The sequence below is a fragment of the Planococcus citri genome, chromosome 3 (genome assembly GCF_950023065.1).
Source record: "Planococcus citri chromosome 3, ihPlaCitr1.1, whole genome shotgun sequence".
Classification (NCBI taxonomy): Eukaryota; Metazoa; Arthropoda; class Insecta; order Hemiptera; family Pseudococcidae; genus Planococcus; species Planococcus citri.
Window position 1 is genome coordinate 33325047 of NC_088679.1, and position 26368 is coordinate 33351414.

Genomic DNA, 26368 nt, shown 5'->3' on the forward strand with positions numbered 1-26368 from the left:
TATGTTCCTGAACTTCTAATTGATGGATGATTTTCAATATATTTGGCAAGATCACGAATTTCATATGTTCCTTTTGGTATTGTTAGTTTGAATGTTGGGTGAGCTTTAAAGTATCTGGTAAAAGTTTGAGTTTCATCAGGCTTTTGAGGAATCTCATTAGACTCTGTTTGTTTAAGTCTTGTATCAATAAAGTCTATCCTATCATTCCTTTCTGGTATGTTTGGAACATTATAGAAAGTTGGGTGGTCTTTGGTGAAAGTTTGAGTTTCATCAGGTTTTTGAGGTATCTCATTACTCTCTATTTGTTTAGGTCTAGTATCAATAAAGTCTATCCTATTATTCCATTCTGATATGTTTGGAATGTTATTGTAGGTTACAAAACTCTTGAGACAAACCTCATATGGTCCATCAAGTTGTATACCATCAGTATATTCAAAACTGAATATTGAAGATGTACTAGTTAATGATATTTGGAATGCCATTTTCTTTACAAGTATCATACACAAAACATACTGTTGGTCTATTTATAATTTTCAAGAAAAATGCAGATAATGCATGAGACATTGACTTCTTATCTGAAATTGAACCTACATTTATCCTAGTGATGTAGTACGTGGTGGGGGTGGTGGTGGTGGTAGTGGTCGGGTCGGTGGTGGAGGTGGTGGAGGAGGTGGTGGTGATGGTGGTCGTTTTGGTTGTTGGAAACACCAGTCCAGATTCTCATAACACTCAAGATATTTCATTTTAATGATATGGATGGACAGCTCACACATGTATTTATACTTTTTTAAATGATGGTATGAGTACATACACACACACATACAATGAAGAAATTAGGTTTGGCGGCCCTAAAAAGGGCCATTTTGGTGGCCCTGAAAAGGGCCGTTTTAATATGTAGATATCATCCAAGTATAATAACTGGAATTTTTCTTGAAGCACCACTATAGGTTGAAACGAGAGATGTTGAGGAGTATCATATTGTTCAAAGTTCCATTATAAGTTAGAACTAGATCAGGTTGATCATTCCATTGATCAATTTTTTCTTGAGTGTCAAACAGTTTATCAAACCTTTTGGGCAAGTTGAATTTCTGCTCTGCACATTCCACAACAATAGTTGAACCAAACTTGGTATTACATTTCTTGAAGGAGAACACATGAAATAGCAAACCTTTTGGATAATCTTGGAACTTGGCAAAAGGTTTAAATGCTGTTTCACCAACATCATTGAAGTCTTTAAGTAGAGAGTCCATTGTGTTATAATGATTAGAAATGGTACTGATACTTGTATTTATACTTTTTTTAAAAAAGTGGTGGGGGTAGGCATGACACTAGTTCACTCTTCAGGTGATACTGGTGGTGGGAGAAAATTTGTAGGAATGTCATGAGTCATTGATTTCATCATGTGAGAACAAAGATGTAAACAGGAAATGAGTTATCATGTCTTTGATAACAAGTAATGAGTCATCAGGTTTATATCATTTTCATTTTTTTTTCAATAGGGTGTAGTTGGAGCACGCTCCAAACAAGTGACCCTAAAGACTAAACCTTTTTATTTTTTTACATTTTCTTTTTCATTTTTTTCTTTGTTTTTTTTCACATTTTCTTTTTTACTTTTTTTTCATTTTTTCTTTGTTTTTTCACTTTTTTTTCATTTTAAAAATTTTTTACAATAATTTTTGTTACATATCTTTGAAAAAAATTGATACATTATTTTTTTGAAGGGGTGTAGTTGGCGCATTCATCTATTGCTTATATCTGTAAGGTATAGTTGAATAGTCATTACGAATCAAGCGTTTATTGAATTCAAAGGTGAATTTTTTGGGTTGATACACAGTAGTAAGTTGTTTGGTATTGGTATTACGTGTGATATTTACATTGGTGACACAGACACAACCCAGTTCACCTTCAAGCATTCGTTCCATGGCCTTACCATTAATATGTCTGGCATTTGCAAAGTTGAGGGTGAATCCTTTCACCTTTGTACACTCTTTCTCAGTATTGGTGATGTAATAATACGATTTTGGACCTGTACATAGAAATTTGGTGATGTACACACCATCTCCGAGTTCATCAGTCCATTGGCCAAGTAAATCACCGGTTTTTACTGTATTTAGACCATTATCTACATAGATAATCGAGTCAGTGTCGCAGTAGAGGGCAGCATCACCAAGTTTATGAAGTAAATCATACAATCGAAGTCTTGCATTAGCTGTGGTGTATGCAGCAACAAAAATATTGGTTTTACAGTTGTCTTCGATGAATGTATCCTTATTCCTGTAGTTCACTTGAACCATTTCTTCTGACACATATTCAAGACGCAAGTTTTCCAAACGGTCATCAAGTAGTAGTTTATAAAGCTGATTAGGATCGGTGAGATATTCTGTTTGGCTCATGTTCAACCGTTGACCAAATTTTCCCCAAAGGGAGTTCAAACACAATTTTGCAACGGCTCTTCTGCCTGGATTGGGTATTATCTGGTCGATGTCCAACTTGATGTTGTAGTGTTCTTCCACTGCTTGAGCATATTCAGTGTTAGTAGAGTAGCCATGTGGACTAGTTTCTAGCTTAATTTTCATCATTGCCCCGATGTACTCCTGCCACATTTCATTGGATTTTTCAAAATGCCAGACTTCGTAGATTTCTTGAACCTTGTATCCAACTTCGATGGCCTTGTTAACCTCAACTGTTGACCATGTACCAACAAATTGACGCTCGGTAGCGGAGTGTTCACATCTACTTTGACTTTCAATAGCACATTTCAAGCATAATGGGAAAAGTAATTTCTCAGTTTTATTCATCAAGACTTTGACAGGTAACAGAGGAATGATCAGATCATACGGTGCCAAGATTCTGCACTTTATGAAACCAAACCAACTCGGATCATGATTGGCAGGTGAATAAATCTTTGTAGGATGTCCAACTGGATAATCGTCGTAATACATTACTGTGGGATACAAGGAACATACATCGATGTAGTTGATTTTTTCGTTCACACCATCAACTGCTTTCTTCAACTTGAAAACTTCGGTTCTACCTCCAAAGAAGGCATCTCTTGGGTTGAGGGGGTTGTTAGTGATTTGTTGGGTAATGTTGCTGGCCTTGTAATTACGATATTCGGATGATTTTAACCATTTACATTGCCACATTTCTATGATAGTAAATCCAGCTAGTCTCAGTTGTTCAGTACGATCCATTGTCTTCTGGTATAAATCACCCATGCTGTAATTGTTTACCTTGTTAACAGTGTCTTCGTTGTAACAATCTGGACAACCATGCCAGAAGCACCCATGGAATTGGTACACAGTATTGGTATCACTATCAAAACCGTCAACTTTAGCACCACATAAGGATACTTCGCCACCATTACCAGCATGAGCAATATTTTCGCTATTGCTGAGAGATTTCAACCACACAAGTGAAATTTCTGAGAATTGATCACTCAACTCCTTGTTGAGGACAGCTATGGTGTTGGGTTTCAGGTACATGCTACGATAAGTAGCCATGCATACACTGGCAATGGTGATATAACAAAAGGGGTCGATGTTAGCAATACCCAGGAAGTCGTTTCGAAGTTGTAAGCATCCACGTCGTAAAATATCCACATCTGAATTGCAGTAGGCAAAGAGCTCTTTTTGCATATCAAATTGATAGCCTTCAGCAACTCTTGCATTATGCCAATCAACAAATTTTTTTCGAGCATCAGGTTTCATACGATTTGCACAGTAGAATCTCTTATCTGGTATTTTTCCGATGTAATTCTTATTTTCAACAGTGTTGAATAAATGAGGAAAGTATCCCTTACGCAATTCAGTTAGTGCGAAAGTCTTTGGAAAGTCTGAAAGTGCAGATGGAACAAAACAATGACTATCGATGATACGTAATTTGAGGGTCTTGATCTTCAGTTCCATTAACTTGCTGCCATTATAAATTGTCTTAGGTAAAATTGTTTGTTTCAGGCAATACTGAAGAATGAAATGGGCATCATATCCTCGTGCATAATGAGCTATAGCGGTGTAGTTTTTATGCTTTCTACTAATGAGCCATGCACAGAAGTCATCGTTAGTATTGAAGCTATAGACATTTCCAGAAAAATCGTGAGCAATAATTAGGTTTGGTATATGTTGACCCGTCTCTTGCTGAGCTTCATAATCGAAGAAAATATACTTCTCGGTGTAGGTACACCTTTTATTTTTTGTCTTTGATGTTGGATCACAGTTCTGGCAGCCTCCTTCACATTTTCCTCCCTTGGCGCTTGTCATTGTCATGTAGCATTTATGAGTTGCTTTCTCCACAATTTGCTTGCAGTTCCGGCATTCGGCATAACCACACTTATGGTTTTCTGCATTATCATGTCTTACATACAAATGATTTATGTTGGTTTAGGCATTGTGTATTCATACAATACCTATTACAATCTTCACAGTAAATGCGTTTAACACTTTCAGGATCGTGTTTCACATCTCTGCATAGATAACATTTGGGTCCTTTCGCACAGGTTGTGTGTTTCTCCTTCTTGGTGTATGATGTCAGGCATATTTCACAGAAGTTTCTTGATCCAAAAAACGCTTTCATGTTGGTAATTGTGTCATAATGTTCACCTTGCTTGTAAAGATAAATCTTGACATCTTTTTCATCGCCTCTATAGCATACACTGTTGTTGAAATCAGCATTTAACACTGTTATTTGAATGTCGAGTTCTTCTTCTACTTTTTTGAAATCTTCAAAAGTAAATCCTGCTTCAGTATCTTCCAAATTATATCCGATATGTCTACACAATTCTTCAGCCAGTTCTTTCTGAATGGGTCTACCCATCCTGATGGTTTTAATATGAGAGGGTTCTAACTGATGACCAAGAATATTATTCTGATAATAAGTGAGTCCCACAATGATGGCTCGTGGTCCACACAAGTTATCATTATTTCTAATTTCGACAACACTTTTCTTTGTGTGTAAATCTTTGGTCAGGTTAAGTATATGTGTTCTTGCTCCACCACGTGGCATGGTTATTGTGTGTACGTTGAACTTACACTGGAAGAGATCGACTTTCTCATCTGAGGTGAGGATTTGCATTAATTTCTCCTTTAATGCGTCAATATGATCATCTTCTTTTCTATAACCGGTGGAAATATAACGATGGCCGAATTGAGGGTTACTTATACCGAGATCAATTTTATCACCTTTTCGGAACTGTGACTGTTGTTTGGCAAAATTCAGCATCTCTTCAAGTGATTTGGTTATGAGGTCAACTGGTGGTAGTTTTTCAACATCTTTTTTTAGGTATATTTCGTAGTCCCGGAACTGTACACCCATTCTCTTGGTGATACTGCAGCTGATTTCTTTTACTTGTATGTGTTCTAATGATGTGTAGTCATCATGGTCATTATCATCATCATTATCAATGTCTGAAGAATCACATACCTTGGAAATCTCATCAGTTGGAGCAGCAGCATCACTGGTATTATCAGCAACTCCTCCACCAAAGTAGATATTCTGTGTTGGTTCATCTTCATCTTGATTAGAAGCTGTGTATCGTTGTAGTATACATTTTTTAATTGGAAGGTTTTCAACATTGATATCACTGACCGAAACAATTTTTCTTTTTAAACCACGTGAATTATCACAAATATTACCCGAACTCTCGCGATCAATGCACAAATTATTATGATTTATACTTGAACACTCACGATCGGTACATGAACAATCACGATCAATTACAGAACAATTACGAACAATTACCGAACTATCACGATCACTTACCGAAGAATTATGAATAACTTCAGAACAATTACGATCAATTACCGAACAATTACAAACAATCACCGAAGAATTACGAATAACTTCCGAACAATTACGATCAATCACTGAACTATTACAATTATTAACTAACGAACTATCACAATTAACAACTGTGTTGCACGACATTTTAAAAACATAATGAGAAATTTGTGCTTGGGACCTCTAGGCTCTATTTATACTTTTCTTAACCACTGATAGAATAAATAAAAAGAGTGGGGGCATGTTGAAAAAGAGTGGGGGTAATGGAAAATCTATAAATACAAGTTAAAATGATGACTCATTTCCTGTTGATAAGATAAGAGTTTCTAAGAATTATTGCACAACATGTCTGTTGATAAGATAAGAGTTTCTGAGAATTCTGGCTAGACAAAACAAAAATTAAGATCAAAGAGAATACTGCCTTCCTAATGAGATAAAAATTCAAGATAAGATTAAATTGTTCATAATTTATGGAATGCTGACTCATTTCCTATTGATAAGATAAGAGTTTCTAAGAATTATTGCACAACATATCTGTTGATAAGATAAGAGTTTCTGAGAATTCTTGCTAGACAAAATAAAAATCAAGATCAAAGGGAATGCCGCCTTTCTAATAAGATAAAAATTTAAGATAAGATTAAAATTGTTGATAATTTATAGAATGCTGCTGACTCATTTCCTGTGCTTTGATGTGCTGCTATCCTGATAAGATAAAAATTTGGGATAAGATAAAAATAGCAATGATGACTCATTTTTTATAGTTTAATTTGAGATAAGATAAAAATGGTTGATAATTTATGTTATGCTGACTCATTTCCTGTGTTTTGATGTGTTATCAATTGCCATTTTGATAAGATAAAAATAGCAGATGACTCATTTCCTGTCTTTTAATGTGAGAGCAAATGTGTGAACCTCAATCTATAAATAGAAGTATCAATTACCAGCATTGTGATACAACATAGATAATATGAGTTCCCAAAAATTAAAAAACAGCATTAATGTTATTAATTTTGATAATAATGTGAGAAAACCACATCGTAAGGTAGAAATGTTCCCTAATGTGATCCGTTGTGGTATGTTTGGACCTAGTGGTGCTGGTAAGTCAAATTTACTTCTCACTATGTTAGTATATGCTCGACCATTTCGGCATTTGTACTTGTGTTCCAAAACTAGTTACCAAGAAAAGTATGATACTCTTCGTGAACTCATATATAACCACAATAAAGAGAAAAAAAGTAAAAAGCAGATGATTAACATTCATGAGGTAGCTTCTGAAATCCTACCTGAGCCTGAAGAATTGGAAAATGATTCAATAATCATATTTGATGACATATTGACAGAGAAGCAAGATAAAGTAGCAAATTTTTTTCTGCGTGGTAGACACAGAAATATTTCATGTTTTTACTTGAGTCAAACATACACTAAAATACCAAAAAAGAGTGGTATTCGTGAAAACTTCAATTATGTCATCTTATTTAGACAAGATTTAGTCAACTTGAGACAGGTTTACACTGAATATGTAACAGATGTCACTTTTGATAAGTTCCGTTCCATATGTAATAGTTGTTGGTATGAACCATATGGTTTTCTTGTGATTGATGTGGAAAGTGAAAAATGTAAATATAAGAAAAAATTTGATTCCTGTATAAATACTCAGGCTACCAAATGATTTCCTCATCATATCAGGGAAGGTCACCATGACTTGTATCAAAAATCGTGAACAATTGTATGATGTATACAAAGAATTCTTTCAAAAAACTATAAATAGTAGTACATGAATGCTAACTTCATATAATATTTCAATGGCACATATTGAAGAAAATTATGATGATTTCATTGAACATTTTGAGTATAATGATTATAAACCACCACAATCTGAAGATATTAATCAGGCTGGTGGGGAATTTCCAATCACTATATATAGTGAAGACATCATAACATTACCTTGTGAAAGTGTACTAGTTTTCACAGGTCAAATCAAACTTGAAGAAACAACTGACTCAAACATTAAAAATGTAAAACCTATTGATCCTTCCAAAGTTTCCTTTGATACAAATGGTATTTTACATCGTTTTGATCACATTGAGTATAAAATTGGCGATAATAAAATTGATGACATTAGAAAACCAGGAACTGCTACAACTATGAAAGGTTTATTATCTTTTCAGCCAAAGGCTATAGGTGGATAAGTATGGTGAATTTGCCCCCGAGAGCTTCAGAGTTGATATTTGCATGGAAGGTTGGTACCCTTGAGCACCTTCCGTCACGAAAGTTTCAGACCCCCAGGACCCCCCGTTTTTGAGAAACCCCCCCTTTTCTAAAATTACAATAAAAATTTTTTTCTCAGCCCCATGTGAACCGATTTTTTTAATTTTTTGGTATGTTGTAAACATTCATAAGAAGCATCCCCACAAAAAATTTCAACCCCCTCCCCCCATATTTTCCCCTCAAAATGGCGTTTTTTAGTTTTGTTTGCCCGTTTTAGCAATGATCATGATTCGGCACAAAAATGGGAATAGCATTTTTAAATGTATTTTTGACTCCTACAAAACATATATTTTTTTCAAAAAAAAATTTTTGGTGGGCCGTGGTCAAAAATTGAAAAAACCAACAGAGGGGGTTAAAAATGGATTCTGGTGTAAATCATTGTTTTTGGTAAACAAGGTGTCGTTTCTATATGAATCGAACCCCCCGAACACGAATATGACGCCCAATCTTATGCTACCCTCATCCACACCCCTCCAGCGCCTCATCTGCCCCCTTCTCAATTTTTACTATATCAAAAGTTGAGCTATTTTCGTAATATTGGTGTCGTTTCCAAATGAATCGAACCCCCCGAACACAAATATGACGTCCAATTTTACGCTACCCTCATCCACACCCCTCCAGTGCCTTAGCCCCCACCTCGAATCCTACTATATTAAATATTGAGCTATTTTCATAATGTTGGTATCGTTTCCATATGGATCGAACCCCCCGAACACGAATATGAAGTCCAATTTTACGCTACCCTCACCCACACCCCTCCTCAGTGCTTCTGTCCCAACTCAATTTTCACTATATTGAAAGTTCAGATATTTTCGTAATGTTGGTATTGGTTCCATATGAGTCGAACAATCCGAACACGAATATGACGTCCAATTTTATGCTACTCTCATCTACACCCCTCGAGTGCCTCTGCCCCAACTCAATTTTCACTATATATTGAAAGTTCAGATATTTTCAAAATGTTGGTATTGGTTCCATATGAGTCGAACACTCCGAACACGAATATGACGTCCAATTTTATGCTACTCTCATCTACACCCCTCGAGTGCCTCTGCCCCAACTCAATTTTCACTATATATTGAAAGTTCAGATATTTTCAAAATGTTGGTGTCGTTTCCATATGAATCTAACACCCCGAATACGAATATGAAGTCCAATTTTATGCTAACCTCAACCACAACAACCCTATACAGTGCCTCCGCCCCCACCTAAACCATAAATGTTTTCACCAACTCTGATCAATCTTCTACAAATAATTACTCGGGTTGTTATTACTTTTAAAAGTATGTTTCGCGAAGGTTGAAAACTCGTAAAACAATGACCATCGCAAGATTCAAACTTTAACATTCAAGTTTCGAGGTTTCCATTCGTGCCAAAATGACACCCAGCATTATGAAAATAGGTTTAGCATTTCAAATAATAAAAATTGTCGAGCTGGCTGTAGCCTGAAAGGCGATGGATGAGAGTAGAGCTAAATTGGACTTCATATTCGTGTTCGGGGTGTTCGACTCATATAGAACCGACACCAACATTATGAAAATATCTGAACTTTCAAAACAGTGAAAATTGAGTTGGGGGCAGACGCACTGGGGAGGGGTGTGGATGAGGGTAGCAAAAAATTGGAATTCATATTTGTGTTCGGAGGGTTCGATTCATATGGAAACGATACCAACATTATGATAATAGCTCAATATTTAATATAGTAGGATTCGAGGTGGGGGCTAAGGCACTGGAGGGGTGTGGATGAGGGTAGCGTAAAATTGGACGTCATATTTGTGTTCGGGGGGTTCGATTCATTTGGAAACGACACCAATATTACGAAAATAGCTCAACTTTTGATATAGTAAAAATTGAGAAGGGGGCAGATGAGGCGCTGGAGGGGTGTGGATGAGGGTAGCATAAGATTGGGCGTCATATTCGTGTTCGGGGGGTTCGATTCATATAGAAACGACACCTTGTTTACCAAAAACAATGATTTACACCAGAATCCATTTTTAACCCCCTCTGTTGGTTTTTTCAATTTTTGACCACGGCCCACCAAAAATTTTTTTTTGAAAAAAATATATGTTTTGTAGGAGTCAAAAATACATTTAAAAATGCTATTCCCATTTTTGTGCCGAATCATGATCATTGCTAAAACGGGCAAACAAAACTAAAAAACGCCATTTTGAAGGGAAAATATGGGGGGAGGGGGTTGAAATTTTTTGTGGGGATGCTTCTTATGAATGTTTACAACATACCAAAAAATTAAAAAAATCGGTTCACATGGGGCTGAGAAAAAAATTTTTATTGTAATTTTAGAAAAGGGGGGGTTTCTCAAAAACGGGGGGTCCTGGGGGTCTGAAACTTTCGTGACGGAAGGTGCTCAAGGGTACCAACCTTCCATGCAAATATCAACTCTGAAGCTCTCGGGGGCAAATTCACCATACTTATCCACCTATAGCCTATGTCACGCTCCTTATCTGGTTGGGATATATATCCTAATTCGTCAAATAACCTGATCAATGATCAAGGATACTTCACTATAATAAAACCATTGAGTGAAGTGATGGGTTTCTTTGAAGATTTTCGTCAATGTATGGTACGTGTACCACAATCCTTGATATTTCATAATACTACTGTATCTGACAATATAATGATGTATTCAGATAATACAGGGTATAATGTCACTGTGATATTTAAAGAAATTATTTGGCGAATGAGACATGTAAAACTTCGAATAGATAAAGAAATTAAGTTGAGAAAAGAAGTATTGGGTAATACTAATTTTACTATGTTTTACCGTCATTGGTTATATCAATGCACAGCAATCCCCGCTCAATCTACAGAGTACACCTGGGAAATACCTGTTGCCTATTCCCGTGTAAAGTGGGTTATTGTGGCATTTCAAAAAGACTCTAGCTACAGTATTAATAAAAGAATGAGTCAATTTGAATTATTTAATGTAGAAAATGTGCAACTGTCCATTAACAACTACTGGCTATACCCCAAAGATCGTCTCAATGTTAAAGTTAGCGAAAGAAAAGCTGGTAATTTGTATGATATGTTTCTGTCATTCCCCAAATCCTATTATAATAGACAAGAGCGTGATCCTATTTGTGATTATGGTACTTTTTTGTCCAAGTACCCTATGATTGCAATTGATTGTTCACATCAGCCTGAAACAGTTAAAGATTCATTGATCAATGCAAAATTGCTCATCAATCTTCGTGAAGGCTTTCCAATCAATGCCAAATTACACCTGGTTATGATTATGGATCGTAAAGTCATTTACAATCCTTTGACCAATCAAGTAATCACTTAGTACATTAATAACATTTAAACAAAATTTTAAATTAGGAATGATGACTCATTTCCTGTTGATAAGATAAAGAGTTTCTAAGAATTCTGGCTAAACCCCCAAAAAAAAAGATCAAAGAGAATGTCACCTTGTTTACAACAAGTTAAAACTGATGACTCATTTCCTGTTGATAAGATAAGAGTTTCTGAGAATTCTGGCTAGACAAAAAAAATCAAGATCAAAGAGAATGCCGCCTTGTTTACCACAAGTTAAAACTGATGACTCATTTCCTGTTGATAAGATAAGCACTTCTGAGAATTATATCACAACATGTCTGTAGATAGAAGTTGGAGTGGGGGTAATGAAAAAAATATATAAGTAGGAGTGGGGGTAATGAAAAATCTATAAATAGGAGTGCGCTGTTCATTAGAAGTCACAACTCATTGGGATCTCATAGATAACGGACGTGTTTTGTAGAAGATGCGCGCGCATCCCCCCACTCTTTTTTCTTTCTATTTGATTAGGAGCAGTGTTACAAACTGAAATGACCCAAAAATCCGTATTTTACAATAAAAAAAAATCCGTACGGTAAAAAAAAAATCCGTACGCAGTATTTTTGATTCGTAATCCTAATCGTAATCTTACTTTTACATTTTATTTACCTAGTTGATGAAAAGTGGACCGCAAAAAAAAAAATCAAAATTTTAATATCATGTATTATTTACTGAGAACAAAATACGAATGAAATTCACTTAATTAATACATGATAAATGTAAAAAAAAACATCAAAATTATTAAAAATTGTAAATAGAAATACGTATTACAAAAGATGGATTGAAACATTGAATTAACCGTAACTATCGATTAATTATTAATAAAGGTAAAAAAAATCAAAATTAAAAAAACAATCAAATTGAATTAACCGTAAGTATCGATTAATTATTAATAAAGGTAAAAAAAATCAAAATTAAAAAAACAATCAAATTGAATTAACCGTAAGTATCGATTAATTATTAATAAAGGTAAAAAGAATCAAAATTAAAAAAACAATCAAATTGAATTAACCGTAAGTATCGATTACTTAATAAAAGTAAAAAAAATAAAAATTAAAACATTTGAAAAAACAATCAAACTTTCTTCATTTTTGATTTTGGCTGTCGTTTTACTTTCCTCTTTTTCTGATGGACTCCCAGTTTGTTTTTCAATTTGAGCTTTTTCTTTTTAGGTCTATTTGCGTAATTTTCGTCTTTGAAATCATAAATTGATTCGTCACAGTACTTCAGCATGGGCTCGCAATCGATCTCATAAATCAGTTGGTCTCGAATGAGACTTTTTCCATGAAGAATACCTTCCATTGTTTCCGTTGATAGTCGATTTCGGATTTTGGTAATATTGAGGTTTATAGCGCTGAAAATTCGCTCCACCGCAGCTGATGAAATTGGTAGAACACGAATTCTATCAAACATCTCCATCAGCAGGGGAAAACCGCCATCTTGCCGAACTCTACCCCAAAACGCGTTCAAATCTAAATTGCGATTTGCTAATGATCTGTAGAAAACCTTCAGGTTAACGAATTCTTGGTGAACTGCCACGGCATTCATCTGGAACGCATTTGAGATTCTGTAGATACTTCTTGCGGAACAAATATTTTCTGGCTCGAGGTAGGAGATTTCTTCCAACAACTGCACCTCACTTTCATTAAAAGGAAATCGTTGGTAAATTTGAGAAGCTAATTCAATCATGAAGTCTCTGCAAACACCTCGGAACTTCAAGATATCGTCATGGTCTGTATTGGTTGGTAAGCTTTTAAGACACGATTCTACAACTGGGCCCAGTTCAATATTCCTGAGATTTTCCCAGTTGTGTTTGTTATCATCAGTAATGGTTCTAAATTCGATCAAATCGATGTCAGTCCGTTGTACATACTCTTCCTTCAGGTACCACTGCACGATGACCCGAAACATGGCCTGCATTTTTCTATGAATCGAAAATATCTTCGGTTGTTCGGACTGGAATTCTCTATTCAAGTTAATAACGACTGGCAAAACGAAATTTAAGAAATGAAGGTACAGACGAAACCAGCGGTTTTGTAATCGAACGTGGATGCTTACAGCTTCTGCATTATTTGAAGACCTGGTTCTTTCAGTTTCAAAAAACTGCAGGAGCGCGTCATATTGCTCAACATAGCGTTCTACAACACCTTGCAATGACAACCATCGGACTTTTTTAAATTTGAGAATTTTATGCTCAGGTAAATCTAATATTTTTTGAATCCCAGCAAGATGTTGTTGACGCTTGGTGCTGTGTTTAAGATAACAATAGACATCAGACAGCATTGATTCAAGATTGGATGGCAGTTTCTTGACAGCATACCGAACCTCTAGAGCCAATGAATGACAAATACATTTCATATTTACGATTGCAGGTACATCTCGTTTGAACATCGTAGCAACAGAGTTGTGGGCACCAAACATAACATTTGCCCCATCTGCAGCGAATCCGACCATATTAGTAGTATAAGGAACTTCGTATTTCAGAAACATGCTTCGGATAACATTGTACAGTGTAGCATGATCACCTGCTGCAACCTAACAAAAAATTGAATATCAATATTGGTGTACAAAAACACAAATAGAAACTTCCAAGTAAATTCTTACCTCAATTATCGTCAAAAACTCATCTCGCACTTCTTCAATGCCATTTTCAGTATTCACGTATCGAACACAAACAGCCAAACGTTTCACTGAGGCTATGTCAGTTGATTCGTCAATTAAAAGTGAAAATTTCTGTACTTTGAGAACTTCGATTAAATAGTCGAATCCAGGGCTGCTTAGCTAGCCATTAGCTTTTAGCCATTAGCCGTTAGCCGAGGGTAGCCAATGCTTTTTTAGCTTTAGCCATTAGCTGGCTAACTCTCCGAAGCATTAGCTAGTAGCTAGCTTTTAGCCAATCATTTTTCATTTCCATGGCTGGCTGATTTTTGCTCCTATTAGACTCTTAATTTTATGTAAATTTGATTTTTAAACCTGATTTTGAGTAATTTTTTTTTTTTTTTACTTTTTACTCCTTTTTACATAATGATTAATATGTCAATAAACAATTTCTGGGAGTACCATGTAATTGGTCTTTTTTTAACGAGTGTTTTGAGGTACAACTTCATTTTAAAAAAATTAGCCATTAGCTAAACGTTAGCTAGCCAATCAGAAGTTGTTAGCCATTAGCTTTAGCTTTTAGCTAATGAAAATTTTTTTTAGCTTTAGCCTTTAGCTTAGCCAATGCGATTGGCTAAATGCAGCCCTGGTCGAATCTGTATTTGCCGATGACGTTTGTAATCAGTGATGCACATTTCGTGTGATGGCAAGCGATATTTCTTTGAACATGCTTATCAATGTCTAAATATTTAATCCACTCCAGCAACTCATCGCATGTTACCATTGGCAAATTTTTTTTAACGATAAACAGTGCCGCTTGAATTTCAATTATCCTTGCTCTTTTAGCATAGTGGGCTTCTTTTACAAAACGCTTGTCAATAAATTCAGTTTTATTTTTTGATGCCGCAGATGCTAATTCAGTGTGTTTTTTTGAGATTGCGTGTCTTTTCAGCGCTGTTATTCCATCATTGGCACACGAATATACTTTTGCACAATATTTGCATTCAAATTTAGTCGTTCCTAAAGAAACACACAGATACGAACATCAAACTAGTTATAAAAAATGATTGATTGCAATTCATAACTGTATTGAAAATTTGATAAATAATACTAACCTGAATTCGAAGGTAAGGCCCACTTATATTCATTTTGCCAATCAGCTTTGAAAGATTGCAAGCGTTTATCCGATTTCAATTGAACCGAGTTACTTTGAACAGATTTCCGTTTAACCTGCTGCGACAACACACATATTTTAATACTTCGTTATCTAGATCTAATTTCAAGATTTCATTGACTCATCATAAAAATTTAAACACTTCAAAATTTGTTTCTAAATTATGAATGATTGATTACTCACTGCGGGATTAGACTTCTTTTTTGAATTATTTTTAGGTTCTTTATCAATTTTCCTCTTCGTAGCAGAAGCGTTTTCCTCTCATAATTCATCATTGTTTTGAATACATTTATCCGAATTCTGTTGAACTGTCTGTAACAACACATATATTTCAATATTTTGGTTACCTGAATCTAATTTTAAAATTTTAATGACTTATTACAAAAATTTGAACAATTCAAAATTCGTTTCTAAATTATGAATGATTGATTACTCACTTCAGGATTAGACTTTTTCTTTTTTGAATTATTTTTAGGTTCTTTATCAATTTTCCTCTTCGTAGCAGAAGCGTTTTCCTCTCGTAATTCATCATTGTTTTGAATACATTTATCCGAATTCTGTTGAACTGTCTGTAACAACACATATGTTTCAATATTTTGGTTACCTGAATCTAATTTTAAAATTTTAATGACTTATTACAAAAATTTGAACAATTCAAAATTCGTTTCTAAATTATGAATGATTGATTACTCACTTCAGGATTAGACTTTTTCTTTTTTGAATTATTTTTAGGTTCTTTATCAATTTTCCTCTTCGTGGTAGTAGCGTTTTCCTCTCGTAATTCATCATTGTATTGAATACATTTATCCGAATTCTGTTGAACTGTCTGTAACAACACATATGTTTCAATATTTTGGTTACCTGAATCTAATTTTAAAATTTTAATGACTTATCACAAAAATTTGAACAGTTCAAAATTTGTATCTAAATTCGAAATTATGAATGAATGATCGATTGGTTAACTTACTTTGGGATTCAATTTTTTTCGTTTTGAATGATTTATAGGAATAACATCATCGACAACCTCAGAATCGAATTCTGATTCTAAAGATTCACAATCCGATTCTCTAGCAGCAGCAATAGATGCATCATCGCCATCATCGGATTCTTCGCTGCTAGATTCATTTTCAGATTCGTTACTACGTACATTGTCGGATTTGTTGCTAGAGGTAGACTCATTTTCGCATTCTGATTCGTTGCTAGATTCATTTTCCCATTCCTTGCTAGATTCATTGTCGGACTTGTCGATAGCTTCATCATCATCCGATTCTACATTGGCGTATTTTCTTTTTTTATTTGCATTTGCATTACCTGCATTACTATCTCTGCCAACATTCAGTCGAATTAGAAATTTATCCATGGTAGCATTTGAAACTGCATTATTGATACACTTCAACTTGAAATCGAATTGAAAAGGAACCACTACTAATGCCGCAAATATCAAAAAAAGTAGCATATTTTTTTAACCAAAAAATTCACTTCTGAGAATTAGAATTAATTATAATTATTAATTTTCTCCAGACAGACTACATCGAGTCTCTCGAAGTCTCGAAACTCGGAAACTTCAAAGGAAGCGCGGTAATCGTAATCGGTAATCATCAGGAGTTCACCGGTGGAGGCATGGAGTATGGCAGTAAAAGCGAAAAATATGAATATGGAGGATGAAAAGCTAAATGCTATTGGGACCAATTTGAAAAATTCATATTTTTTCTTTTTTTATACTTGGATAATAAATTCAAATTCATATTTTTGACAAAATTGTGCCTAAAAATATGAAAAATGCTCATTTTTTTGTTGAAAATCCGTACATTTGATCAATTTTTCCGTATTTTTTGAAAATCCGCACGAAAATCCGTATGGTCAATCCGTACATCTCGAAAATCCGTAAAATACGGATTTTTCCGTACAGTTGGTAACACTGATTAGGAGTGGGGGTAATGAAAAACCTATAAATAGGAGTGCTCTGTTCATTAGAGGTCACAACTCATTGGGATCTCATACATGACAGACGTGTTTTGTAGAAGATGTGTGCGCATCCCCCACTCCTTTTTTTCCTACTATTTGATTATGAGTGGGGTAATGAAAAATATATAAATAGGAGTGCACTGTTCATTAGGAGTCAGAACTTGTTTGGATCTCACACATGTCAGTTGTTTGTGTTGTGTTACTTATACTAAGTATAATATAGGTAAGTGGTTAATATTATGTTAGATATAATTAGATTAAGTAACTATAGGTCAAGGTCATCAACCTGGTGTTCTATATCCAATAATTTTATAGAACACTTCCGGGTTAAGGTCATTAACCTAGTGAGTGTTCTATATTCAGTAAATTTATAGAACACTTTCTTATCAACTGTTCTATATCCCATAAATTTATAGAACACTTCTGTGTACTATAAAATTATAGGATATAGAACAACAACAACAAACTGCAACTGCATCAACAACAACAACAACAAACTGCAACTGCAATCGCAACTGCAACTGCAACTGCAACTGCAACTGCAACTACATAAATTTCTGTAGTAGGTGTCACTATAGAACACTTCCGGGTGTACCCGGGAGTGTTCTATAGTGACACCTATACTACTGAGGTATTTTTATTTAAAGATGAGCTGTCTCAATTTTAGTGATCGAAGAGATGAAATAAAGGACAGATTGATGTAGATATTGTTGAACTTGGTTTACTCTTTAATACAAACACTACAATCGTAATCAAGTATAATTTTGAAAAATTCGAAAATTTGAAAAGTTTCGTATCGAAGTAATTAATGAAATAATTCATATATTCGTATACCTCTTACGAGCGAACTACTGGTCAAAAAAGGTGTTCGGCATTTGAATAAAAATTCATCAAAAGATACGACGAAAACATCTCTCATACCATACACGTGTACTTATATTTTGTAATATCGGAAAGGTTACCTCAAGTTAATCATTTCAAGGATGAGGTAATTTTAGATTTTTCAACTTTTCATCGAGCGCTTTTCCTACGTCATCGATAGTCTTAATATAGTATTTATACTATAACGCGATTCGCTTTCTTATGCTTCATCTGATAGCATAATCTTTAATGGTGTGAAAAAATTTAAATTGGAGATTTTTTAATATTAATTTACAAATCGATTTGAATTTTAATTGGGGCGTGAATAAGTAATTCGTGCAGATTAAAATCTTTAAATTTGAGCTCAATGAAAATTAGGTACTTTTTAAAACTTTTTGTAGATAACATTTTGCATTTAATATTCATTTAAAGTGATATTAAAAATTGCATTTTTTTTATCGTCGTGAAAGCTTATGGAAGGTGAGGGGGAGAAACTGAGGTGTTCTCATTTTTTGGCAAGGATATGCTTTAATTTTACGTCGAGTAATGTTTACGATTTGACAGGCTCTAATAAGCATATTCTCGTACCTTGTCATAATTGCGTTGAAATTAGTGTAATTTGATTAAATTTTATTGACCAGTCATGCGTGAAAGGTTAAATCGAAATCTTTTTTTTTACAAGGCTGGATGAAATTTATCACCGGAGAATTTTCCTTTTGTATTGTTTGATTTTTTTCACAATTACACTTTTTCCATAGATATGCATTTTTATATTCTCTTAGCATCAAATTATTCGTAGAAAATGCGAATAATGTAGAAAATAGCCTCGTAATGATGAGTAAGTATATAGAAAGCGAAAATAATGCTAAATGAATGGCCAGTGTTGTTGAAAATAATTACTAATCTCGAAAGTTGAAATTTTCCAACAAAAGAATCTTTTATTATTATCATTGAACTCGCCACGATTAGCAAAAATTTTTTTTTCTTATCGGTTTAATAATCGAAGAAATTATTACTCGAGTATAATTACACGGTATGATTTTTTAACCAGATAGGCTCGTTGGCTGGTCACCGAAAATTCATATAATTAATTACAAAAAATTTTCGTGAAAATTTCTCTGAAGAAGGTAGTCAGTTCTCGTTATAACTCGGTGTCCTTAAAAAAGTCAATTTTTGTTGCGTAGTACGTAGTTAAAAATTGCCAATTACATGCCCCGGGTTGTTTAGGTTTTGATAGCTTAATTATTTGTAAAAAATTATAATTATGCTGACATGTAGGAAGCTTATCGAGATGTTAAAAATGTGAAGAGTTGTAGTACTAGCAGAGGCGAGGGAGTTGCTCGATTATGTTTTGGCGCCTAAGAGATCTGGAAGATTGGTCGAGTGTCTTAAATGATGTTATGATTTATTCTTTTTTAATGCGGCGATGTAATTTTTCTTCTTTTCAAATTCTAATATGTATTCAGAGCGTGAATTTAAATAAGACATTATATACTTGTACTTTCATTTTCACATTGTAAAATTTATATGCGAGTGCAAACCGCATACCATACCGCAAAGATGATTATTTTTGTATTGGAATTGAAACAAATTGGACGAATAAATTGCAGGTTTGCCTATGAGTTTAATTCTATTTTAGGCGTGAAAAAACCTATAAAAGGGACGAACCAATGACCTAATAAAGGTATGTCCACTGTCCAGTTTGGAAAAACACTCGCTAGAATGAGGCTAAGAAAAAATCCGCGGGTTTGTCTCACGCATGTTGTAAAATATGACAAATTTTGAGGTTAAAGAAATACCTATACTTATTTTCTATGTAGGGCTATGTATAATAAATTCATGAAGTGATTTCGTGCGTGGAAATTCTCAAGTTCGTATTTTTTCAGTTCTTGAGATCCAACTAAAATAGGACATTTTAAAGCTGGGTCATTTTTGAATTTTGAATTTTGAAAAAGTAGAGGTCTCAACAGTAGCAAGATAATCTTTAAAAATAATGCTCTTGCAGAAAATTTCAGACCACTTCCTTTTACGAGAGAGCTGACATCTTTGACTTTAAAATACTTACTGAAAAATGCGTGGGTCATTTTTGATTTTTTAAATTACATTTGGGTCAAAAATGAATAAAACTCACCCTCTAGCTCTCAGGAAAGTGAGAAGAACCGAAAAAAACTCCAAAAAGTTGCATATCTCGGAGCTTTTTTTGAATTCAGTCGAGTCATTCACTTATTTTTGGAAGTACTGATTGTAATTTTTCGGAGTTTTTCAACTTTTAGTAATTTCCTGAAAATTGAAGAGTGGTTTTAAAAATTTTAAAAATGACTTCAAAAAAATATTGCGGCCACCATGGATTCTAGACCAATTTCCTGCTCATTCCTCGCAATTAATTTCGCGGTGCATTTCTCAATTTTGGGGGAGAGGAGCAGACGTAAATTTTTTTCAAAAACTTCCAAAATGATTAGCAAAAACTAGTATTTGTGACCACTTCCTTCTCCTCATCAAATGCTCCAAGTTTCAAAATTTAATTTTTTTTTTTGCTGAATTTCGAAAAAAAATGATCACAGTTGACTTGCGTTATTCAGATTTTGTTTAATTAATTTTCGTTTTTATTCTTGAAAGGAGACAGTGATTTTTTGGTGTGGAAAACAATTTCAAAATGTTTGAAAAATGAAAATAAAAATTTTATTTTGCATTCACCTACTAACTCCTTTCTCTCACCTTCCCGAATAAATCGACACATCGTATTGTAAAGTGTCTTCATTAAACTCACTTTTCACAACAAAATTTCAATTTCAGTTCTTTTTTTTAATTTTGAATGAACCAAATTGATTTATTTATTTTTAATTTTACCTTCGGAAAGAGGGATACGTGATTTTTTAAGTTTTCAAAATAATGAGGACGATGATTTCATGAAAAAAGTTGAATGAATGTTGAGAAGATTGAAGAAATTACGTTTTTTATCTCTTCCTCTGTGAAATTTTCATTTTTTTGGAATGAAAATATCCTCATTAAAACTCACTTTTCTTGCTGAAAAAGTTCTTTTTTTTAAAAAATGAACCTGCTAGCAATTTTCCAAGGATGGGAGAACGGAGTTTTGATCGAAGGTTGGCTAAAATAGCACAAATATGTACCAGTTTTGTGGTGGTGTTTATGTTGATTAAATGAACATTGAAAGTTCTCTGAGAGCATAAAGATGATTTTCGGTTCTATGCTTTTTGTGTTTTCAAAAAATGAGATTGCAGTTTTAAAAAATCCACCTCCTGAGTTAATTTTTAATTCACCAATCCTCTAATAATATTTTTGAAAAACAACGTACCTGGTATTTTCGCGGAATCTTGCATGAGTCGTTCAAAAAAAGTGGAATTCCTCTCCCATAGACAACTGATAAGCACGTGTTTAGTTCGTAAACATTTGGGTTTTTGATTAGGAAACTGTAAGCTATAATTTGAGATAAAATTTCCTCCGGCGTTCGAATTTTTGTTTCATTAATGACTATTTATGTGTTCATTAATGTCTGCAATAGTAACTGCATTTGAAAAAAAAATGGAATTAACAACTGATTGAACATCGAGTTCGAATTCGATGAAAAATCCGTTACTGATTCGTACAAAAAAAAAAAATCAAACTACTTGTGACAGCGATTATTAGTAGACTTTTTGACGTACGTAATCACCTAATAATTAATTACGAGCTTGTGAGTCTAATTTACACCCTTTTTTATTGAAAAATTAACTTAGTAGTCTTCATTGTGCGAAATCGAATGGAAACGAACCTCCATTAATCTATGTAGATTTTTTTCTCACGTTCATTCGATTGCATATTAGTAATTCCTACCTAAGTACTTCAGCACTTGACGATTTTGCTGATCGATATTTTATGCGACAGACTCATTATACTTGACGTCAAATTAATTAATGACTGTATAAGTTAATTGTTACTCCCCTCCACAACTGATTCGTCTATCTCAGTTGTTAAATTTTTACCACCAATTTTACCCCTACTATACAAAATCAGGTTATTCTTGATTTTCGATCGTCGAATTTTTTAATATTTATTCAATAGCAGCACTTTTTTTTCGAATTACAATTTCTTCTAGGAAAGGCGTTAATTTGTTAAAAACAATTTATCATTCTCTGCTCTTTTTTTATGACAGTATAAAAAATGACAGAGACGTATGCCTCAATCCATCGTCGTTAAATTTACGACGAGTTTTTGTTGTTTTTTTAATACATATACCTACCTACCTAAATACATTTTGAAAATTCTTTTATGTTTACGATACATTTGCTGGTACGGTTTCCGGGTAGTGTTTATGTTGACACGGGATTTATGACGAAAATATTGAAATTGTTGGGATGAATTTGCGACATTTAATCGATCAGATGACGTTCGAGTACGAGTTGATTTTCGTGGTTTTTATTGAGATGATGCATCGTACAGTATGTGAAATATGCATGATGTCAAAACTCTCCTCGAGGCTCGATGTATTGTATTTTTTCAAATTGACCGTTTCTCGGAAAGTGTCATGTACAAGGCGAATTCATTGTCAAAATATATCGAGGGCAAAAAAAAAAAAAGTCGTCAGAGGTGTAATAAACATGTCTATTCGCGCAGTTACAAATTCGCCAGCCATTGTATCGACTTTCTCTGTCCAATTCGTGGAAACACCGTGTAAGTATTCATAATGATTTCGCAAATATTTCCATTCGAGAAAAAAAATTCAAATTATAGGAATGAGCGCTTTCAGCTTTCGTCGCCTCGTTGCAAACACGAAATATGTAATTTTCTTGACGAGTTTTTCGATCGATCGTTCACGAATTTTTCTACATGTTTGGAATATTAATGCTTAAGATATTACGAGTCGTTTAATTACCAATTCGACAGAACTGATAACCTTGGACCTTTTTTTTTCGATGTTTTCGATATTGTTTTTCCAAAACGGATTTTTTTTTTTTTCGTAACCTAGGTTATGGTTTTGTTGGTTTTAAAAATTAAGTTTTCGACACGAACGTGTAATTTTTAAAAGGATAAAAAATTCATCGAGTCGTCGAGAGTTTTGGAATCGTTTTATTTTCTATACATGTAGATGTACCTTTTCGACCTTCTTAATTGTTAAATGTTTAACAAGAAGGATAATTGATTTTCATGCGAACAAATTATACGTTTTAGTCGAATACAAATACTTATTGATTTGTTTTTTCCCCATACCCTGTGATCATGTACGAAAATTCGTATCAATGGAAAACATATTTTTCAAGTTTCCTTAATTCTTCTACTCGTACCTAATGTAATGCAACAGTCTCGAGTTGCGTGAAAAATATACTTTCGTGCAATTTTGACTTTGAAAAAAAAAATTAAAGCTGTGAGAAAAAAACCAGACGTAGATAAGTTTTTAGAAGAGCCATTAGCCGCTTTGTTGAGGAGATTAATGCGTACAATACATTACGTAGATGGATTACTTGTAGATATCTGGTACCAGTAACCGGATTGTTTTACTAAGAAAATACTAATAATATTGAAAATTTTGTGAATTTTCTCGTTGCGACACGAGTTGAACGTTTTTCCTACAGGTGGCGGGGTTAATTATCGATTTTTTTTTGCCTTTGTCGATGAAATTCGTAATGTATTCGAAATCACGAATCGAGCTAATTTGCTAGTCTGAATTTATGCATTGATGGTACTCGAGGCATTATTTTCACTCTTTGTTGACGTTTTGATTTACATGATTAGCCGTTCTTGTGAAAATATCGTCAAAATTAAATTACATACTATTGTCCGATCAACTTACTTGGGTTTGTTTTGCTACTTAACGAACAAAAAGATGTGTGACAAGTTGACTCTTCTGTTTTTTGTACCTATGTTTTCGATAATTATATAGTGGCCAGAGGTTACCTATGGGATGATTTTGGAAAAACACATTGGTTTGTCGCGTGTGTGACACATATGTGGTTCATTTGAATAACAAGAAGCGTTTAAATTTTCCTAGTTTAACAATAATATTTAAATTAGGCGACGCGACAGTTCTTTTCACTAGAAGAAAATTATTTTCAAATTGTGTGACTTTTTTACTCTTCGATATTTTTGGGTGAATTTTTCTACGCAGTTGAATCGTTTCCAGACGTTCGAGATTGAATTTAATTTATTCGTGTTTTCGATTAAATTAATGTATTTTTTGATAAAATTTATTTTATGGAGAGATGAATGAATCTTTTATAGTGGGATGATTATCAAAAAATTTATTCATTTTCTGTAGCTACGATTTGCATAGGCAAACTGGTATTTCGTCGTGTATATTTATTGCATTTTTTCCCCGCATGTTTGAAATTACGAATATTCAAAAGCGATACTGGTAAATATGAGTGTAGGTTGGATTGCGAAAAAAAATGTTGGAGAATTTTGACCAAATTCAGTGTAAACTTTCATTTTGAGTGGAAAGTGTTTAAGAAAAAATTTTGGCCTCGGAGGTGCCCCTGAAGGGAAGATATGAGTTCTCAAAGATGGAAAATTTTCGAAAAAAAGTCGTGGTTTTTTCGTTCTATAGACTCCATTCAACCTCTTCTGGGAAAAATGGCCCAGTCATAAAAAATGATATTTGAGATTTTCGTTGACCTAGGCCATTGCTATAAATATTCGAGAGGCTAGAAACCTGTTAAGGTTCTATTGAGTAGTTGAAACCCGTGTCTTGAAATTTAAAAAAAAAATTGGTAAAATTTAGTGAATTTTTGATCATTTTTCTCGATTTTTTCAAATTGGCAATAGTGACCAAAAAATTGACCCACTAGCTGTGTTCCAAAATATTTACCTAGTATCAGAAATGCTTTGGCTTCATTATTGTGAAATATTCAAGAAAAAAAATTCAAAACATCAATTTATTCAAAAGTAAACGATTTGCATTTTCAACCACTCAGTAGAACCCTAAAAGTGTTCTTGGATTTGAATTGGCAATGACTTTAGGTCGATGCAGAATCTCAAACATGTACATACTATCTTTTGAGAATTGGGACTGGTTCATTTTTTCCAAAACAGATTGGTAGGAGCTAGAGCGAAAAAACTGCGATCTTTGCAAAAATTCCTCCTCTTTGAGGACCCATATCTTCCCTTCTGGGGCACTTTTGGAGCAAGAATATTTTCTGAATGATTTTCAACTAAAAATGAAGGTCTACACTGCAATTAACGAGAGAGGCGTCGCAATCGGCGGAAAATTTTTTGAATCGGATAACGCTGAATCGAAAGAGCTTGCAAAAATACGTGAACATCTAAAATGTCAGATACTAAAATGAATTTTTCGATTTTTGATGAAATTTTTGAAAATTAAATTCGTGAGCCCAAAAATGCAAAAAAATCAAAATTTTACCAAATTAGCCGAAAAGGCTGAAATTTGAGTTGTGCCCTAATTCTGACCACCTGAACCGATTGGAAACGGTTACGAACCATTTTGATCATTTCTGGAACCTTCCGCAGAATTTTAAAAGTAGAAATTTCCACAAAAATTTTTCCAAGTTGAAAAGCTAAAACTGATTTTATAACAGAATGTCAACATGTTCGATCAATTGGAGGTGGTTTTAAACCGTTTTGGAGCCTCCAGCAATATTTTGAAAATTCCAGTTTTTCAGAAAGTGCCATTAAAACTGTCCAAATCAACTTTAGCTCGTATTTGAACGCGATTATTACTTGTTAGTGATCCGCACGACAGTTGGTTTTTGTCAGTTAGAAACCGTGTAATTGGCCAAGTAAATCACTATCAAGCACCAGTGGCGTTTATATTTGCCAAAATCAATTTGAAAAATTTTTACGATACTTTTCAAAAATCTTACGTAGGTACTACTCTAATCGACAGATCATTTTGAAATTAAAGTATAAAGTAAATTTTAGATTTCCAATTCCATTATAATTATGTAACAAAATTTTGTGGAAATCTCGACTTTAAAAATTCTGCTGGAGGCTTCAGAACTGCTTAAAATGGTTCAAAACCGTTTCCAATCGATTCAAGGACAAACAGGGCAGAAACTACATTTTAACTTTTCAGGTTGCTTTATTCTGATTTTTTTCACATTTTTTGTTCAAATTTGATTTTTTTTTTGAATTTACCAAAAATAGAAAAATCTAGTTCAACAGCTGAGATTTTGACTGGCGATGTATTTCTGTATGATTTTTCAATTCTGTTTTGTCTGGTTCAATAAAGGTTCTGTTGGATTGGGGTATACCTCCTTTCTGAGTAGGTACAGGTACCTATATTTTTTAGTGAAATTGCATTCCATTTTGATAATGTTTGATCAATTTCTTGAAATTTTCAATGCTCGATGCAATTTTTTCAAGATTTTGCTCAAATTTTGAGACATTTTTTCAACATTAAGTCTATTTTAATACTGTTTTTACCTATGTAATTTTAACAAATCT

At 33.9% G+C, this 26368-nt stretch overlaps 2 protein-coding genes across 4 annotated transcripts in view; one reads left to right on the top strand and one right to left on the bottom strand.

The window, feature by feature from the left end:
* The window catches only part of IP3K1 (inositol-trisphosphate 3-kinase-like protein), a 116882-nt gene that overhangs the window by 60217 nt on the left and 30297 nt on the right, over positions 1-26368 (top strand). The gene's annotated exons all lie outside the window — the stretch shown is intronic.
* On the bottom strand, positions 12045-14547 carry LOC135840413 (uncharacterized). Its single transcript, XM_065356940.1, has one exon. The coding sequence runs from the start codon at positions 13864-13866 to the stop codon at positions 12451-12453; it is 1416 nt and encodes a 471-aa protein (XP_065213012.1). The 5' UTR covers positions 13867-14547; the 3' UTR covers positions 12045-12450.

Excerpts from the sequence above, each read along its gene's own strand:
- LOC135840413 (XM_065356940.1), bottom strand. The coding sequence starts at position 13,866 with ATGTTTCTGAAATACGAAGTTCCTTATACTACTAATATGGTCGGATTC.